The sequence below is a fragment of the Saccostrea echinata genome, unplaced genomic scaffold, assembly GCF_033153115.1.
Source record: "Saccostrea echinata isolate AGI-Se365-2 ecotype Australia unplaced genomic scaffold, CSIRO_AGI_Sech_v1 ptg000027l, whole genome shotgun sequence".
Lineage (NCBI taxonomy): Eukaryota > Metazoa > Mollusca > Bivalvia > Ostreida > Ostreidae > Saccostrea > Saccostrea echinata.
This window is the reverse complement of record NW_026889776.1, coordinates 14,435,863-14,457,431: the sequence shown is the minus strand read 5'-3', so window position 1 is coordinate 14,457,431 and position 21,569 is coordinate 14,435,863. Positions and strand designations below refer to the sequence as shown.

The window sequence follows — 21,569 nt, the reverse complement described above, 5'->3', positions numbered from 1 at the left end:
GATGTGCTTGCTGTGCTCCAAACTTTGTATTGTTTAATGGACTTTTGAGCTTGAATACTGTTCGTTATCTCCACATATTTCATTTATTATCTTGATCTTGGTCCCTGTGAAGCCAAAAGTTGTACATTGTCCTCCAAATTACTATCAACCCTCTGACAGAAAACAACAGCTATTTTAATAGGGTACCTTCAATTTGGTCCAGGCTGGGGACCTTATTTATGACAAGCTTCTAATGAAAGAATAGATATAGTAATAAATCATTAAGAACTTAATTAAATTAACCTACTTTAATTACAAAATTCATCAAATATATAATTAAAATTTCTTTATCATTTTTCTATACATTCACAAATGGAAATTTGAAAAAAAAATCATTATTACTCAAATTTTTTTAATCTTTCCTTCGCAAATGACAAAAATATTTCACAGTAAATAATGGATATTTTACTGCTGAACTTTTATTTGAATTTGGTTTTTGATGTTATTCGATCAGAAATCCAGAGAAATCCGTTCTGCCGTACGCATCACTTATGATGCCGCCACTATTGAAATTGTTCTTTGTGCGAAAATAGACTTCATCGCCTTCGTTCACGCTAAGGATGAGGTTTCCTGTAGCACTATCACGCTGGTCTGAACTCGTATGAATGTAAATGGCGCCATTTGCGACATTGTTAACGACAAGTTCTGCAGAGTGATAGGATGAGGCCTGGAGAGACATTGTCCATGTAAAGAAATAAGTTCCAGATTTAGGGACGATGAAGACCCCGACAAGAGGATGGTATCCAAGGCCTTGATTTGTTTTAACCGTATCAGAAATCAGTGTATTATGTCCACCAGGATTATTCAAATTGCCACTCATGTAAGCATAAAACGCTATGGGTTGCACCGCTAGAATTTTTGTTGATTCTGCAGGGTCAAAAGAAATGAATCGTTTAAATGTACGAAAAGGTAAAGTATCGATTTGCTCTAATATCCATATATAATTCACAATTTTCTACAAAGTGCTCTTCGTCCTCAATACAAGTTTTATTAACTATTTGACAAAAGAGAGAGTACCTGTTTTCTCTAGAATTACCCTTAAATCGACCATGTTCAATTTCCAAACAGTGACTAGAAGTTATTAATTTACATAGTGATTCTCTAAAAGACGTATTGTTTATAACATATATGTACCTTTCCGGTTCAAAAAGAATTTTGAATTAACAATGAAAATCTAATTTACTATAGGAGCTCAATGATGAGTGCCATTCCTGCATATAGTTATCCTGTACTCTTTGTACAAACTCTTTTAAAAATAATACATTATCACCTATACACCTTGATATAGCCATACATAATGGAAACCATATCTAAATAACATTGACTTCACTGCTGATTCCCAGTTACCTCTAATTCTACCAACAATGTTTAACTGAAGTAAAAATAAGTAACATCTTTTGGGGTATCTGTTATCTTCCATACAAAGTATCTTGAACCAGTACGCAATAAATTTCTTAAAGTACTGTTACTACTGTACCATAAGAGGATATCGCCCCAGTTCTCCTAAGACAACTATTTCAGGTGTATTGTTCTTGAGTCTTAATACTCTTCTACAAAACTTCGTATGTATAGATTCAATACATTTAGATAACTCAAACCCCAATATTTCAGCACCATAAGTCAAAATAGGTACAATCATTCTATCAAGGATGCAAAAGATTTGTTTATATGATGCATTGTACATCTTCGTAAATTTATATACAATAAGCAATGCTTTTTCTGCTGACACACACAGAGACTTCATTGTCAATTCCCATGACATTGTACTTGTGAAATATAACCCTAGATATTTGTAAAATGGTACAATTTCTTTTCCATCAAAAAAACCATTTCTCTGTACTTTTTGTTATACCTCCACGTCTAAACACCATGATCTTTGACTTTTGTAAATTAATTTTCATGTCATATTTATAGCAAAATTTTCTAATACTTTAATTTGATTTTGTGAATTAATAACTCTGCAAAATTTACTACATAATCGGCAAAAGTAACTGCATAATGTTAGGAAATGACTCATCAATGTAAACACCTTTACATTCCATTGATTCTAATAATTCTGTAAGTTCACCAATAAACATGATGAATAAGAGAGGACTTAGCATGCAACCCTGTCTAGTGCCTATATTACACTGGAAAAAGTCTGAAATATGATTTTGCCTTCTAATACATGATGTTAATTTGGAATACATTGACTTTAAAATCAATAAAAAATTTTTGTACTGACTCCTTTCTTAAATAGTGTATACAATAAAATATGATGTTATTTTGAAACACTTGAGATTTTAGAAAAACACTGAATTATTTTTATATATGGAAATGATGTAGTGTTAATGATATTGCAAAATTTTCCTTTTTAGCTTTCAAAGAGAGGGAAAAGTTCATTGAGAATCTAATATGTGACAATTGATAAGCATAATTCAAATGTTCCCACGTATATGTTTAAATATGTGAGCCTGATTTGTAATTGTAAATCTAGCATTTTAATATATGATTGTACTTTGGGCCGGTGGCCTGTAATACTCTATAAATATCTTGAATTGAATGGAATTGTATCGATTTGCGTTCTGAGATTGTGCGAGACAAATCAACTCGGAAGCCACGTGTTTTTTGTCCATTCTATTTACATAAACCAGTGGATATCTACTTCAAAATTCTTTCGTTTCCGCGAATGAATAATTTATCAAGTGAAACCAGATTGATCTTGACCAATGAAATCACAATGCTGAATTAATAGCAGAGTCTTATGTTTAGCTTGCTTTAATTATTAGTTCTTTTACCGGCGAATCCCTACCAAAACAATACTATAGTTAACTTTAATAAACTATAGTTAATTATAGTTCACTATAGTTTACTATAGTATTAAAGTTTTTTACTATAGTACATGTAAATCAAAGTATTTTTACTATGGATTTCATTTCTTTCTGTATCTCCGCTTTCACTGAAAGTGGGGGATATTTATTTGGGTCTATCTGTCCGTCCGTTTGTCAGTCCCTCTGTATTTCTGTCTGTCTGTAACACTTTCGTTTCCGCGCGATATCTCGAGAAACCTTTGAGCTTTTGCAATGAAATTTTGCATAGCAACTCCCTATGGCCTAACAAAGAACCATATTGATTTTGAGATCAAAAGGTCAATGTCATAAATTCATAAATACTGTCTGTTTTAACACTTTCGTTTCCGCGCGATATCTCGGGAATCGTTTGCGTTTTTGCAAAGAAATTTTACATAACAACTCCCTGTGGCTTAAGGAGGAGAAGGGCCTTGAGCTGAAAAAAATACTTCTCATTCATTTTTTTCATATTTTGTACATTTCTAATTAAGTATGTCCCAAATATTTTAATGCAGTTATATCATTAGGTTTCTTACCTTATTTTGGAGATATTGATTGACAAATACTATGCCCTACCGTATCTAAGTGGAGTTTTAATTCTCCATGTTTCCGGACTCATTTCTCTGTCCATAATGGGATTTTTTAAGGATATATAAAAATATTAAAGTGGACATGTATCTTTTAAAATATTTCAGAGTATAAATAGATTTAAAATTCGAAAAAGCAAATTTTGTCCATCACACTGCATCTGGATATGGAAAATTACGCACTTTTTAAGACTACTTAAACAATAAAAAAAAAACGTAATTTACAAAAAAATTCTATCATTCAATATTTTTATTTATTGACGGTGAAATGCAAATCCTTCAAATTATTGATTAACTGTAAAAATTTCAAATGATGAAGCTGACCTCAATATTTCACAGGACATCGTTAAAGAGGACATAAGCATGACAAAAAACGTGTCAAGTTACATTTCTCGAGTACGGGAAATCCAACTGTGACGTCACACGTAAGCTAAATAAGATATACATAAGATTTCCGTCATCAGCCATGCAAAAATAATTTTTGTGTTCCCTGTTTCTCAAAATATTTCATCATATACCGATTATGACCTGATTTTACATAATAATACCGTCCCTGTATTCACCGAGTATGATCTTGCTCTACTAACAGATCGTGTATGACGTCACCGACTTGTTGGACGCGCAGGTTAGGAAACAGAGGAGTGGATCAATCTTTTTCATAATTCGTTAACGTTTACCAGAATGTTGAAACTTTTTACTTTTTTATATAAGATGGTAAATAGAGTTAAAACATTGTCAAAAATTAATCCAAGATTTGACGCTTTACACGTTTTGCACTTATATAAACGGAGACTATGACGTAGTTAAACAGAGTCATGTGATCATGTGTCCTTCTCCTCCGAAAGGGAAACCCCTATTGATCTTGAGGACAGAAAGTCAATGTTCAAGGTCGTAAATTTATACATTCTGTGTGTAACACTTTCGTTTCTGTGCGATATCTCAAGAAGCTTTTGCAATGAAATTTTACACCATAACTCCCTATGGCCTCTCTCGCCCCCCTCAAAGTGTCCTGCCTTTTTTTCTTTTTGTTTAATTATTGTATTAAAAGTTGCTTGGCACTATTTTTAGCACAGGGGCATGTGGAGAGTTATTACATATAATGGTGGTTGTCGGCGGACTTCATATTCTAATTACATTTATTAAAACTGTTAAGTAAAGGCTTAATTAGACATCATGTATTGTGTAAAATTTTGACAATATCGAAAGTGAATATAAAGATTATATGTGACCCAATGTTTGCATTTAATGTGATTTTTAAGCGCTAAGCGCAGCGCAAAGCGCTTTCTGTCATCTTAATTCTACTTCCGTTCGCGATCCAGCGCCACTAAGCAAGTTAGATAACTCCACTGGGTTTTCTAAAAATTTGCAACTGGAAATCCCCGACGCTCTTTCGGCTATTTTAGTGTAATACTGCGTTACGTGCAGTTCTAATAATAGGAGTCAATTAGTAAGGTAAAGAGTATGCATGTACATTGCACGAAAATCCACTGTTAGTAGATAGGGGAGATAGGGGCGGTTCTTATCTCTATACATTGTAGTTCATTTAAAATCGTGTCGGCACATACCACTTGTGTACCACGTAGCTAACAATTACTGTATCTATGGCGCAGATACCTTAAAAACGGTTAATTATATGTCATGTACATACGATGTAGTGATTGAATAAGTACATATTTTTAAAACTGAGATGGGATTTTCATAAGTATTTAAAACTCAAACTGGAATTAAGTTATTTAGTAGAAAATTTCGCATAAAATTGATTTACAATGTACCTACATATGTACGTTCTATATAATTTATATCCATATTAACTAATATTTCTTCTAGACCCTTATTTCAGACAATGAAACTAAAAACAAGTCTTCCTACATGTATTATCACCCTTGCACCATGCAGAGAGCTATCAATGAAGTTGATTTTCGCATCTCAGTGTCAAAATTAGTAACAGACTGGAATGCATTCATGAACTGTCTTTACTTGTGTTGTATTCTATACTTGTAATATGGGTAAAAAAAATATGATGTTAATAATTCGCAAAGAAAGGCAGTTTGCGGCTGTACGTACACGTAGGGAACGTGGAGGCTGTGTATTCAACGAATCCACTTAGATAGGAAAACTAATTTCTCGGAAATATTGATGACAAATATTGTGCTTTGAAATTGTGTGTGCAGTGCGCAAGATCTGGCGGAAAATGCTAAAAGCTTAATTAAACGTTCTTAGCAATGGACAGGAATAGCGCTGATGAAATGTTAAGCATACTTGTGTTAGGAACTAAGGAAGAAATAGTTTAGGTAAAGGTGTGTGTGTGTTGCTGATTTGTCTGCTAAGCGACTTAATTAGGACTAAGTAAAAACAGAATAAAACAATGTTGCATACCTTCATAAAGATTTATTCATACTTGAGATTAATATAATGTCTTTTCTTTCTTGGGCTCTTGAATTATTTGTCATGGAATTAGCAGAAAAATTACGGGTCAATTATTTTCAGTACTAGTATTCCTTTTTAACACACCAGTGCTGTGGATATTTTTTCCCTCTCAACATGTTTTGCGTGGTAGTTAATTTCATACATAAACAAGTAAAGATTGGTGTAAAGTATCAAATATCCGTGAAAAAAAAATACTGAAGCATTTTAAGTATTTCAACAAGAGTCCAAAAATTACTTTTGGAGTTTTAATGATATATTTTTATTCCGAAGAAGAAAAGTATAAAAATTTTATTTTAAAAAAAGTAAAATTTACAAATCGGATACATATATTGTAGATCAACAGAAAAGACTAATTTTTTGATGCAAATACATTATAAATCATGTACATATATATGAAAATTAGATGTAAAGGATAGCTTTGAATGTGTTATCATCAAACGAAGAAGACAAATATAATATCCTTAATTATAATCAAAATGTATATTTACCAATTATCTCTGACAAAATGACGTAAAATCTACGGGTGCTCATTTAATAGATTTTTTTCACATGATGATTCCGATATGCTGCACAGCGCGATGAATGTGAAGTGTAAAAAATGTATAATGCAGAGCTGTAGCATATTCAAAACAAAATGAAATAAATAGTCTAAGTTTTATTTATCATTAATAAATACCGGACGCTCGTAGCGATTGTGTAAATATCTTACACACTCCATTAATGTATTTCTTGTAAAATCCTTTCTATAGATTCGTAAATTTAAAAATCGCTCATGAATATGAAAAAAAAGAGATATACTAAAAAATAATTAAGTGAGAATACTAGTATTCGATAGTTTTCAGATCTTTAATTCATAACTTTAATAAAATATGTTATCAATAAGGAAATATTTATTGACGCAATAAAAAATAACATTTTTAATTTTTTGGAGCACTTTCTAAAATAAATTCACAATCACAAACAGCCATCTTCAATTTGAAACACTCGTGAACACGGAATGAATTATTAAAAATTATCACCAGAACATTTTAGTTATCAGTGTTGCACATTAATGAGAGGAATATCAGCGACATTTTCAAAGGTTCAAAATTATTTAAAAATATACATTTTCCAGCAAATGTATAGCTACATTTATAGTCTAAATTTGGTTGGAAAACTCGTCGACCCCCCCCCCCCCACCTCCAATGAATTGCGATTTATGCGCAAACCTACCTCTTATAGACTCCTAGAAATACATTACTGTTTGGACTAAATTTTTATATATTGTTTTTTTTTTTTTTAAAGAAACGGAGAATCTCGAACCTTCAAATGTTTTCCCCGGCGGATATAAGTTTTATTCTAAATTAAGTGAATATGTATCGAAGAACTGTGCTCGCCCCAGCGCGGTTGCACTGTCAACATAATACTTCTTCCAATACAACAGGCAATTTAAATTTAAAATAATTCTGATAAATTTCTCTGATCGAATAAGCTTGTTGTTCTTTTATATTAAAAGGAATATTGGTATATTCACATATTATTTGGAAATTTTGCATCACTCTATTTTTAATTAAAGAGAATTTAAGCTTTGAAATCTCAAAAAAAAAGTTCTAGGGTAATGTTTCATTGTGAATCAAAGTTTTAATTATAATAAACTATAGTATATTTTTGTTAGCCAATAGGGATTGCAAAAAGGGGACTATGAATTTACTATGTAAGCAATTTCTCTGTCAGCTGTCATTCAGATTTTTAAGGACCTCTCTTTCTAGATACTAGCAGATACTGAATTGACTGTTTATATGTCAGAATTAAAAGTTAGCCTTAGATGATTTGTTTCACAAACTAAGAATGAACAGGGTTTTTAATTTTTTCTTTTAAACTTACTACAAAGAGTTGGTTTTTGGTTCATTTCAAGTTTAATATACAAGGGGAAAAATTCTTAAACAGCATTACATTTTCCCAAGTCAGAGGTTTCTGATTCAATCCGCTCCGCATAAATCTTTTACAAATAAGACTGAGTTTGACGGGGTTTACCATAACGCCATCTTGTGAGATTACACAATTTGAGCTCTACTGACGTCTGCTACTGACAAATCAAAGTAGGCGAATAAAACAAAGAACAAAAATATTTTACACAAAAGTTGAGAATAGCCTTTATAACTGTTTTTTAAGGTTTCGTTGTGGCGTGTTTTTTGGTGTATTTTCTGTTTATGGTTAAGTTTCTGGTTTAACAAACACACTGTTTTAATTAGCTCATGCAAACTTTTATGAGCTCAATAAGATATAGCGCATTTCTAACTCCGTCAAACTCAGTCTATTCGATCAAATGTTTCTTTGGAATGGAGTTGATCACAAACCCTTGACTTTGGAAGATGGCTGCTTCCATCAAACAAGGTGAGCGAAATGCAATTAGTACAACAAATACAATTGTTTGTTTGTTGTTTAACGTCCCTCTCGAGTTTTTTTTCACTCATATGGAGACGCCACCACTGTCCGGTGGAGGGCTACAAATTTTTACCTATACTCTGCACTCAGGGCCATTGAGCAGTGAGGGATCTTTTTCGTGCCAGCACCTACTGCGACCTCGTTTTATACGGTCTCATCCGAAGGACAGGTCTCCATGTCCCGCAGTGGGATTCGAACCCGCGACGTAAAGATCATTTCTTACTCCGCGACTCTAGAGCAGACGCCTTAACCACTGCGCCACGCCGGCAACTCAACGAATACGAAGGTGAAAAATTAAATCTCAATTACAACATTTTTTTTTTTTGATATTTCATCTAACATTCAAATATACCTTATGTAAAATCTCCACAATTTAAAAAAAATTCACAAAGAATGCAATTATTTGCCGATGAAATACCATATACACACTAAAAAGGACATAAAGAATCATTATCTCATAACACATTTTTCCATATTAGTGGGTCTTCGCTCAATTTTTTTTAAAGTTTATTTTCAAAGTTTGTACAAAATATGCATTTTTTGGTTAACAAAAACGTGGAGCAAAGACCCAATTTACCTTAAAATTACAAGTACACTTTTATTACGTCGCGGGTTCGAATCCCACTTTGGGACGTGGAGACCGGTCCTTCGGATGAGACCGTATAAACCGAGGTCCCGTGTCGCAGTAGGTACTGGTACGAAAAAGATCCCTCAATGCTCAATGCCCGTAAGTGCCGAGCATAGGACAAAATTTGCAGCTCTCCACCGGCAAGTGGTGGCGTCTCCATACGAGTGAAAAATTATCGAGAGGGACGTTAAACAAAATACAAACAAACAAACAAGTACACTTTTATGACACAAAATTCGTATCATTCCGAGAAATACTTGAAGTCCATTTAGTAAAGGTTCATATCACAAACATGATTTAAATGCCACTTTTCACCAGGAGTTGTGTAGCATTGTGGTTAGAGAGTTAGTCTCAAAGAAAAATAATACGATTTTTATTGCTAGAGTTCGAACCCAAAGACTACCACATTTTTTTTTAATAAAAAAATTTCGCAGAGAAAATTTTCCTCAGAAAAGCTTTGTTTGACAATTTCATAAATTTCAACTAGAACTGTCCAAAAGGGACAAATACCCCCCGCAGGGATTTCAGAGAAGATGCCAAGTCACTAACACTAGTATTTAATGGATCCAAGAGGTCTTCACAATTGGTTTAAACATTTAGAGTGAAAATTTACTGGTAATTGCTCATTAATTTTTTTATGAATGAAACTAAGGCGCAGCCTAATAAAACATCAATACCTAAAATAACATTTTTTTATTACATTGAAAAAATAAATAACAACTTTTCAAGTATTTCTCTGTTGGAAAGTATGGATGCATTATTTATCCACTTTTTCTACAGTGACTATAGGTCAAGATCATGACACACCCTCAGGTCATAAGCAATCTTTGTGTGAAGTGGAAACTCCTAGCATCCCAACATTATTCTCGATAAGAGATACAGACCGGACATAAATTATAAACTTTTTCTGTCAGTGACCTTGAACTTGCCCAAATGACCCTGGGATAAGGACTTGACACACCCTCAGGTCACAAGCAATAGAAACTCGTCAAGTTTATCACTAAGAAAGATATGGAACGGAAACGAATTTTGAACTTTTTCTTTCAGTGACCTTGACCTTGCCAAAATGACCTTGGGTCTAGGTCATCATACAGCCTCAGGTCATAAGCAATATGTGTGTAAAATGGGAACTCACTAAATTTATCAATAAGAAAGATATGGACTGAACAGCAATTATGAACTTTTCTTTCGACCTTGAACTTGCCCGAATGACCTTGGGTCAAAGTCATGTCACATCCTCAGATCATGAACAATCTTTATGTGAAATGGGAATACACCAAGTTTATCCATAAGAAGGTATGGACCGGACACGAATTATAAATTTTTTATTTAAGTGACCTTGAATGCCCATATGAGGTCATAGCACACCCTCAGGTCAAGTGCAACCTTTGTCTTAAATGGGAACTCGCCAAGTTTATCAATAAGAAAGATAAAAAACTGGACACGAATTCTGAACTTTTTCCTTCAGTGACATTGAACTTGCCCAAATGACATGCATTTTATTGACTGCACTATGAGAAAACTGTACTAGTGAACAAAGTGCAGTTTCGAAAATCCAGATTTGGAATAAAAAGTAGTCGGGTTCGATGGGTAAAAATTATAGGGTCAGTCGGGGTAACGGTAACAGAAACACAGGGTTTTTTTTTTTTGGAGGGGGGGGGGGTTAAAGTACAGCAGTGCCATTTTGACTCAGGTGAGCATTATGGCCCATGTATCTCTTATATATTTGTATACATAATTATTTTGTATATCAAATTTGATTTTGTTTTGTGAGCTTATTTACAGAATGGAAAGTGATATGGAAAGCAGTAATCTAAGGAAATCAACGGAAGTATTTTTCCATTCCTGTTAATATAACACTATGGCTAAATGAAAGTATTATTTTTTCATACCTTAAAAAGATTTTCTCTGTCTAAGGATATTTACTTTGTGGATGTTTTTTTTTTGTAGGTAATGGGATTGAGTCTTGCTGAAACAATTTGTACAAGTATTACAACACATGGAACCACCAACAATTAATTATTTTACCATACAGAAAACACATGCAAAAATTCTTTGAAAATCTTCTTTCTTGCTCTTAAGTATTTAGCAGAGAAAATAAGTGCATGGTTATGATGAACACAGTGAATCTTCCAAAATTGTGAAATTCTGGGTTCTGGAATTAGAATTAGTTGGGAATTTTTTAATTTAATTTTTAATTTATTTTCCTTTGTAATTCACTAATCCGTGTAAATAATGTAATTGATAGGTAAATTGAATAATTTAAGAATTATACAAGCGTTTTTATCATACGATACAGAAAATACTTCCATAGTTTTCAATAGTTTAAACCACTTTCCCCAATACTCGCAATGGCTGAATTTTTAGAGAAATGGTAAAAAAGAAATTTTGAAAAAGAAGCTAATATTGCTTAAACTCCAAGAAATGTAAATCTACATGAAATATCCTGCAAAATTAAATTTCCAAAACAAAAAAAAGGCAATTTTTTTTTTAAATTGAAGTCTTATTTTTTTGTCAGTGTTGAGGCCAATGAACCTCTTGCTTGATTTGTAAATTTGACAGTTTTTAAATCATTTGTTTTCCCAAGACTCCCCTGGCAAGGTTGATATTTAAAAAAATGGAAAAAAGAAATTTTGAAAAAAAGCAGTTATTACAAAAACTCAAGGATTGAAATGTAAATCTACATGGATTGACCCATTCATATTATATTTATCATAGCCAATGAAGAATTTAGTATCAGTTGTGCCAGGTGAGTTTCTGCCTTTTTCAATCAAATCCAAATATTTCTGATATGATCTTACATCTGATTTTTAAATTTACAATTCTGCCCAGGCTTCATCAGTTGGGAGGCAGAAATAAGGAAATTATTTTTTTTTTAATAATTTGAAAGAGATATCAATAAACCAGATAAAATTATTAAGACATGTAACCTGTAGCTGTAGCTAGAAATAAAGAATTAATTTGATTTTTAAACGAATGTGATTTGGATGCAACACTTATATGAAAGTATGATTTATGTACAGTAAGCAGTTGACAAGCATTTGATAATATGTGAAAATGTAATAGACATATGGCTCATCAGATGAAATTTATGTACAGAATGATTAGATGATTTTCAGTATCTACATGCCTAATTAAAGATCATGAACAAAGTATGATAAGAAAAAAAGTTTGATTGTGATCACTACTATTAAAAGAAGAATTGCAGGAATTCTGATTTGTTGTCATTATAATTTAAAAAAAAAGAAGGCAGAATTGAATTACAATTAAAGATCAAGAATTGTACAGTACTTTCAAGTGGGATACAAGTTTCGTAACCCAACAAAAACTAAGAGTAACAAATCAATGTTGCTTAATCCATGCACATTGAACATGAGTTCTGCTGTTCTTCCAAATCAACACAAATCACAGGGGTGGAAGAACATCCTCTTCACTGTCACTGTCTTGATGTTCAATAAGATTTTCTTCTTGACCGAAGATGATTGTATCTGTTAAATTTTGTATATCTGTACTTTCAAGCGGGATACAAGTGTCGTGACCCAACAAAAACTAAGAGTAACAAATCAATGTTGCTTAATCCATGCACATTGAACATGAGGTCTGTTGTTCTTCCAACACAACACAAAACACAGGGGTGGAAGAACTTCTTCTTCACTGTCACTGTCTTGATGTTCAATAAGATTTTATTCTTGACTGAAGATGGTTGTACCTGTTAAATTTTGTATATCTGTACTATTTTCTTCTGCTTATCAAATTATAAAATAAATATGGGATCCAAAATTAGATTTACAATGTATATCCATAGTATGAAAGGTTAATGATTAACTTATCGAAAGTCATTCTCTTCTGACCTTGAACAACTCTGTGTTTCATAATTTCTAGATCGAAATTCATTTGACGCTTGTCAACTTTTGATACTGGAGTTTTTCCAAAACTTGGAAAGCCTATAATTATAGACATGATATATTGTATTCCTTGATATATTTTTTAAGATAAGGTTATTTAGTAAGTGGTAATGTTAGTAATGTTAAATTATTTTGAATCTTTGGTTTTTCTACAAGAATGCAAAATTTTTAAGTTTATATTTTCAAATTTTGAAAGGCGAAATGAAAAAACAGAAACCTTTCATGTCCCTGCCAGGTTGCAATGTAAATGGCTTTGTAGTTTTCAAAATTTGTAATATTTTTTCTTTATCTTCAGCAGACACAGTCTTTGTGTGCCTTGATGATTTTGGCTTGATGTTTAGCGCTGTATCGAGCTGTCTGCAGACACTGTCAACAACAACTCCAGCAGAAGCAGAACGTAGTATAGCCTTCTCTGTCTTATTTGCTCCCAACTGGCGGATGAGTGTTTTCTGTGCTCTTACAGAGTGTTCTTGAACAAGGTCTGCTTCAACATTTCCTCTTTCTCCTCCTTTGGTGTTGACAAAACAAAATTCCAGTACCCTTATCTTCATAAATGGAGATAAGGTATACTGGACCTTGTGGATGAAGTCAATAAATTCATACATGTATTTACTTTGCCGAGATGTGGTATATAGAAAAGGGACACAGGCTTTCAGGTTCGGGATGACCTGGTCTATATTTCCTGTTTTGGCTGTTTCGTCCAGAGCCATGATAAGCAAATACCAATGGCATAGGTTTAAGCAATATGAGAAGACTTTATCTGTTGTCTCCTGGTGATCCAAGTTAAACTGGAGGAAACTAAATGATAAACATTAATAATAATAATAATATAATAATAACACTTTATTTAAAGAGGGTAACCCGATTAGTGCAATGCACTAGTCTTCCTCGGGGCCCTCTAAACTTATTAATAATAATACAATTACATGTATGAAAACATTGTACACTAATTAAATAATACAACATGATGGAAAAATACAAGTACAATTAAAAGTTTAGGACATGGAATTACGTTACTTAAACAGTGTTGCGGCAAGTTATAATAAATTTTTCCACATTTTTACGAAATGTGTTTACAGTTTGTGAAAAACGTATATACAAAGGTAATTTGTTCCATAAATGAACACCGGAATAATGAAAAGAATTTTTAAATTGACTTGTTCGATATTTCGGTAGACGAAGGTCATAGTTGGTTTCAGATCGTAAAACATAATTATTAGAAGAAATAAATTCAAAAGAGTCTCTTAAATAATCAGGTGCCATACCATGAAGTGTTTTGTACAGTAATACATATTTATGAAAATCAATCAACTCATATATGGTAAGCCATCCAAGTTTTTCAAATAATGGTAGTGAAGGGGCATCATAAGCCACATCTAATATAATCCGGGCTGCCCTTTTTTGCAATTTAAAAACTCTATCTATGCCAGCACCTGGCGCATTACCCCAAATAGTTAGACAATAATTTAAAGAAGGCAAAATGTAGGCATTATAGAATAGTTTTCTTGTGTGTAATGGGAGAATTTTTTTAATTCTGCGTAAGGTATATAATTTATACGTCAAAGATTTACAAACTGAGTCAATATGGTAATTATAGCGCAATGAATGATCAATATATACTCCCAAAAGTTTTTCAGATTCAACATTTTCAATTAATTTGTTTGAAGCATATAAATTTAATTCAGGAGAATTTATCTTTGATTTTCTATGTTGAGTTCCCATAAGCATACATTTTGTCTTATTGGTATTCAACACCATTTGATTTTTGGAACACCAATTTTCAATCTCACACAAATCAAAGTTAAGGGCATTCTCAATACCTTCTACATTTTTATGATGTGTATGTAAGGTCGCATCATCAGCAAACATATCAATATCTGTTCTATTTACATGTAAAGGGAGATCATTTATATACAATAAAAATAATAGGGGACCTAAGATAGATCCCTGGGGCACTCCTGCTGTGACAGGCAAGAAATCAGAGGAATATGTACCTATTTTTACACACTGAGACCTTGAGGTTAGATAAGAATGAAACCATTTAATAGCCATTTGGTCAAAGTGATATGATTGAAGTTTACTTATAAGGATATCATGATTTACCAAATCAAATGCCTTGCTAAAATCAAGGAAAGTTATGCCTACTAGATTTCCTTGGTCCATAGCTTGTAACCAATTATCTGTTAGTTTTGTTAGAGCCGTTTGACATGAATGAAATTCTCGAAATCCAGATTGTGATTTAAATAAAAGATCAAAGCTAGAGGTAAAGTTGCGTATTTGATTGGCTATGTGTTTTTCAACTAATTTTGATAATGTTGGAAGAATGGATATGGGTCTGTAGTTCCCTGGATCTGCGTGGTCGCCATTTTTGAAAATAGGAGTGACTTTTGCTTGTTTTAAACGGGATGGAAATACACCATTAGTAATGCTAGCATTTATAAGATGTGTAATAGATTTGCATATAACATTTACTGAAAGTTTTAGTAGACGAGGTCCAATAAAGTCAATGCCTGCTGACTTGTTCACATCAAGTGTATTCAACATATTAAATACTTCAAACTCACTTATTTGATTTATACTGAAAAAATTTTCTTTCCCTAGTTTAGTTTCTGTAAATTGATTTAATAATTCTGAATCAAAACTTTGTACTGATATATTTGCTAATAACTTACAGGATATTTCTGTAAAGTGTTTGTTAAAAATATCAACAATATCCTGTAAATTTTCAAAATCCAAACCATTTTGTGTAATACGGTTAGGTGTAAAATTTTTGGAATTGGATGCCAAATGGTTTAAATAACTCCACATTTCTTTAGGACTTGAACTTTCTTCAATTGCTGATTTGTAATACTTTGATTTGGCTTGATCTATTAATTGTGTGACTTTATTTCTCCAAAATTTGTAATTTTCTGAATTTCTTTGTAGATGGTATGTATCACGTAAAAGTCTAGCATCATTTATTTCCTGTGTAAGCCATTTAGGTCGAATTTCAGTCTTGACTCTTTTAGTTTTTACTTTGGCATGTTTTTTAAGAATATCATTAAATAATTCATAAAATTTATTCAATATTTCGTTTGGGTCTTTTAGTTCAAGAAGACTGTTAAAATTTGCATTTTCTAAATCTCTTAGAAACTTATTTTCATTGAATTTTTTAAAATCTCGATATTGGATTTCAGTATGTTTTCCATTACGCTGTATGCAGTTAGTTTTCCGTGTCAAACATACAGGGTAGTGGTCAGATATAGCAATAGGGGGCACACTGGTTTCACATATGTTTTCTGGTTTGGTTGTATAAAAATGATCAATTAAGGTACTTGAAGTACTTGTTATTCTAGTTGGAACAGTAATTATCTGTGAAAATCCAAACTCCTCTAAAGCAGATGTCCAGTATTGTGGGGGGTCTTTCATTAAATCAATATTAAAATCACCTGCTAGAATTATTTCAGTATCATCACAGCAGGAGGCACGGTTTACCTCCCTTGCTAGATCCTCAGCCCAGCAGGAGGGGGCAGATGGTGGACGATAAGCAGAGCAATAAAATATAGGTTTTGAATTTCTTAAATTTATCTCTAGCCAGATTGTCTCAATATTACTGATTTCAAATCAGTTCTACGTTTATATGAAATATCATTTGAAATGTATATTAAAATTCCACCACCTGCCTTTAGTACACGATCTTTTCTTTCAAAAACGAAGCCCTCAATATTCAATTCAGAGTTGCCTATCTGCTCGGTCAAAAATGTTTCACATATACCTAAAATATCTAAAGTTTGTCTATTTTGGAGCAGTAGTTTTATTTCATCAATTTTTGGAATAATATGACAAATATTTAAATTTCCGAATCTTAAACCTTTTTTTACCAACCCAAATCCTTGGTTCTTTTGTGTTGTTTGAATATCATTTTTATTGGTCAAAGGAACTGGGTTTTTTACTTGTGAAACAGATTTGAATGAGCTAGGCATAGGAGATATGACAGTAGTTTGTATAGCTGATCTCTGATTACTTTTAGAATCTGTGTTCAATTGAGTCTTTCGTTTAACATGTGGTTTTCTTGACAATTTAAAATTTGTAGAGTTATTACAGTTATCAGTATGGTCGTCACATGAACATTGAAAATTGTTACATTCATTACATAAAATACTAAGAATAGAAAATATACTAGAGTTTGGTAAAGATTTTAGTTTGGTTGTGGACGGCTACACATTCATTGCCTGATACCTAGTACATGTATGGACAGGATTTCGTCTTGTGTCCTAATTCACCGCAGTTCCAGCAGTCAAGCTTTCGTCCGTGTCTACAGTGGCGTGATGTGTGTCCGTGTTCACTACAGAAGTAGCAAGTCACAGACTGATAAAAGCTTGCATTGGAGTCCGTATTGGTTCGACCGGAATTCACACGCAGAATTGAAACTTCGCTGTTAATCCGTTTAAGCAGCATTGACGTCCCCTTGTCTGAAAGATGAATACCGTCTCTCCAATAATGCATACGGTTTACCTCCTTGAATTCACTTTTGTTGGAAATAAAGACACCTCCATATTCATCACATACATATTTTAGTGTGGTATTCACATGAGATACATCCACATCCCGTCTTGGTAATACTTCGGAAAAATATACTTTGGTTCCCGGAGAACGATGTTTGATATTGGAGATGATTTCCGCGGCATCATGTTCAATGGCGTCCATGTCTCGATGAGATGAGGCATCATTTCCCCCGGCTTGGATAATGATGTGGGAGTATTCTGCTACATTTATTTTGAGAAGTTTAGCTTTGATGTGGGAAAGTTTAGCCCCTCTATTTGTTCTTACATGAACACCCTTTTGTAGTCCTCTTGTTCTTACCCGTTGTAGGATTGAACTGCCAATTATAAGTTTTGTATTACCAGATTTTTCCTTTTCTTCAATCACTGATCTTGCAGGTGTATGTATTGGGTGGTTGTGTGGTTCAGTGTTTGTACCAGAATCAGCTGTGCATTTTGTTTTCTTTTCCGGTAAAGAATGTTCGCACTGAGTGTGTCTAGATATGGAATTCGTTGGTGCAGATTTTAAACCATGCACGTCTGTTTCCTTGTTTTTCACAACCTTGATTGATGTCTGAGTGTTTTTGTCAACCAGTATTGGTTTGTTGTGATCGTCTTCTTTTATTTGACATTTTAGTTTTTCTTTTAATTCTTGTAATTCTTTAGCTAAATTACAGATAGCCAGTTGTAGAGATTGAATTGTATTCGCACACTGTGTACAATTTTGTACATCACTTGACTGACTGGTCGACACAAGAGAAGCACTTTTAACTGGAGTTGATGCCATTTGTGGTGATGATTGGCCCAGAACATTACTAATATTGTTAGTATCTTTGCTCTTGATGTCGTGAACGAATTTGTCAAGCCAGGTATTTGCTGACGAACCTTGAATGTGTAAGACGCTAGTCCCAGCATAGAGTGTGGCCGTCACAGAATCACAATCAGACTTGAAAATTTGTCCATTTTTCCCTACTTCTTTAATTGGTTTTAGTTCCTCATTTAAATAGCTCAAAATAGTTACATATTTTTCTTGTTGGAAGGACACAGTTATACTGTATTTGTTATATGTCACATTTAGGAAGTGTGGTATACTCACATCAGTAGTAGTGATATTTTCATCTCCATCAAATGATTGTGTAAGTCCAGAAAAGGATTTAAATAAGCTTGAATTAATACTTTGATCCATATATTTATTAGACTCAGCCATATATTTTGGCTAGGAAAACACAACACAATCACTCATAGTAATTCAACATAGGTAAGAGGTAAGATTAGAGCTGCCCCCCAAAAAACACGTTTTATCAGTTCGGCTGCTTATCAAATCAAACTGGAATTAAGTTATCTAGTAGAAAATTTCGCATGAAATTGATTTACAATGTACCTACATATGTACGTTCTATATAATATATATCCATATTAACTAATATTTCTTCTTCTAGGATTATTTACTTTCTTTTAGAGAATACTGTCACTACTGACAAGTAGGACAACTATACTGTCAGGATTAGGCAGTAAATCCTAGAATTAAACAATTGGTGCTGGAAAGAATACATGGCTTATGCAATTATTTGAGCAGTGATTTGTAAATTCTGGCCGTTCATCCATGTCGTGAATGGATTTCGCATTTGTATAAAAATTATAATTTTACCTTTTGAACTTCCCATCCATAGTATGCTGTTTTGAATGTTACATGTGAAATGTAAATTGTGTATTGATTACACAGTTATTAGTGCAGGAATTATACAGTTAGTGCAGAGATTGTGCAATTAGTGCAGTGATTATGACAACGAGTGCAGGGATTAGTAAGCCTATGGGAGGCCTACCAAACATATTCAGTACTGTGTGTATCTAAGTAGTGGTGGGATTCGAACCCACACGTCCCCATACATAAGCCAGACTGTTAGCAACATACAGAGGATAACAGTAGACAAGACCAGTACAACATTTACACATTTTACATCTCACATATATACACAGGTGTTCGTGCTATAGTTAATAAAACACAAGACAGTACAAGGATTAGACAGTTAGTGCTTGGATTATACATTTATTGCAGATTGAGATTGTGCAATTAGTGCAGTGATTAAGACAATGAGTGCAGGGATTAGTAAGCCTATGGGAGACCTACCAAACATATTCACTACTGTGTGTATCTAAGTAGTGGTGGGATTCGAACCCACATGTCCCCATACATAAGCCAGACTGTTAGCAACATACAGAGGATAAGACATAGATAGGACAATTAAGTACATCATTTTACATGTGAAATATACAGGGTATCTGTTCTAGTATTGATAAGACACATTAAGGATAAAACATTAAGGATAAAAGCATTTCCAATAGCAGTTCTTTTCTCATCCTTTGTTAAATTTTGCAAATCTACAATATTTGCTGTTGGAATGCCATTGTTGTCAATGGCAAAAAACTCTCTGGCCAACTCCAGAATCATGACTTCTCCCACCAAGGAGAAAAATTCAAAATGAGACTGGAATTTCCCTTTTACTTTCCCAGTTATATCTGACCGTAATAGTTTGCATTTGAAAAAGGCCAAGGAGGCAGGATCCCTGCAACCTTTTGTTGAAAAGAGTGCTTTGAAAGCTTTCTGTAAATGCAATTATTAAAATTAAAGGTTCAATGTTCATAATTTTCAACAGATTCGTATACATTTACATTCTAACATTTTATCAGATATCTTAAATATATCTTTGGCTTTCAATATTGTTTCCACTTAAAGTCTATTTTTATCATTTCCGATGTCTTTTACCAAGTGGTCCCATTGGACTAGACCTTGAGATGTTTGACTGGTCAGTAGATGCTGGACAGTTATGACATTCTTTTAGTCCATTTTGGATCAAAATGCATGTTGCCCTTGACATAGTTAATAAACGGATATTGCACAAATGATCTAACTTTACTTAACCCCTAAAATATCCTGCTTCAGATGCCAAAATTCTATAAATATTCCTCCAATGTCCTCAAACCGCATTTTTGGATCTGCTGAAAGTGCTCTTAAAGCCTTGGCCTCTTGCATTCTGCACCTGGTCAGTTGGTCTCCTCCAAGATAGCCGGATGTTCTTTCAACTTATCGTCGTTGCCTAATAGAGAGTTGGATAGAAGATTAGCAAAGGTAAACTGAAATTCAGTAACTGATATTTTTTTGGGACAAAAAATATCTTTACATTGTAAACTTTCTTGATAATGAAGAAAAAGAAATATGGTACTAGTGTGTAATTAAATGACAGGTTTGTCTGTTTTATTTCTTTTTGTTGTATAAAAAATCCTACTTCTAATATTTTAAGCCAATAATGGGAACTTTATAAATTGAACTCATGATGACAATTACAATTTTAAATAGTACACTATCAAAACCAGATGTTAAAAAATGAGTGACTTGGTTGATCAATAAAATGTTATCTACATTTAATTTTCTAATAAATAATACCATAAGATTCGATGAATAAATTAGTAGGTGTATTCTCAAACTCATCTAAGATGCCTAAGCAGTCCTCATGCTTGGCTTCATTTTTAGCATAATGGGGAGCTGAATAACAGTAGATTTCTCCCTCATTCTTGATTGAAATGCAAATGAATTCTTTGGCTCATATGAGTCCATCCACCTAAATCCTTCGTCAGGATTTTCCTTTAGAATTCTGCTAACTATGATCTACAAATGGTTTGACAATTATACAATTTTATCTATATGTCTATCTGAAAAATTCGTATTGTCTACAAATTGTATACTGCTTAATTAATATCTATACTAAATTTGTTTCAAAGTTTTTTTTTTTGTTTTAATATTCCCATTACATTGCACTGTCCCAAAGTGTACTAATTGCTACATTTACATGTACCTTGTAGCACAACATCATCCGTTCTTTCCCTGCTCCATCTTGCAATATGAAGCTCGCTTCAGGTATTTGAGCAGGAATGTTTAGTTTGTCATTTGATATGGTGGTGCATTGTAGGTGGGCAATTCTGGGAAAAACTATGTTTGATGCAAATAAGTGAAGGGATCTATTTGGATTGTTCATTGGAAGATGTGCAGATTTCACATGTATAAAAAAAAATTTGAATGTGATTCGTTACAGGGCTGCAATATTTCATGCAGAATCCTAATAATAAGTGCATGCAGCATAATTAAATGAAACAATGCTTTAAGTTTAATTGGAAATGTAATGGTTTCATGTATAATTATAGAGATTTTTTTATCA

At 33.0% G+C, this 21,569-nt stretch overlaps 2 protein-coding genes across 2 annotated transcripts; both read right to left on the bottom strand.

Moving 5' to 3' along the window:
* Window positions 1-481: 481 nt before the first annotated feature.
* On the bottom strand, window positions 482-13,548 carry LOC133193276 (uncharacterized). Its single transcript, XM_061329234.1, has 2 exons — window positions 13,056-13,548; window positions 482-906 (listed from the first exon to the last, which is right to left on the bottom strand). Exons 1-2 carry the CDS (start codon window positions 13,546-13,548, stop codon window positions 482-484), a joined length of 918 nt encoding a protein of 305 aa, XP_061185218.1.
* Window positions 13,549-13,813: 265 nt separating this feature from the next.
* LOC133193275 (uncharacterized) lies at window positions 13,814-20,389 on the bottom strand. Its single transcript, XM_061329233.1, has 5 exons — window positions 20,279-20,389; window positions 19,742-19,960; window positions 17,326-18,574; window positions 14,410-16,407; window positions 13,814-14,271 (listed from the first exon to the last, which is right to left on the bottom strand). The coding sequence occupies exons 1-5, from the start codon at window positions 20,387-20,389 to the stop codon at window positions 13,856-13,858; spliced, it is 3,993 nt and encodes a 1,330-aa protein (XP_061185217.1). The 3' UTR covers window positions 13,814-13,855.
* Window positions 20,390-21,569: the final 1,180 nt, after the last annotated feature.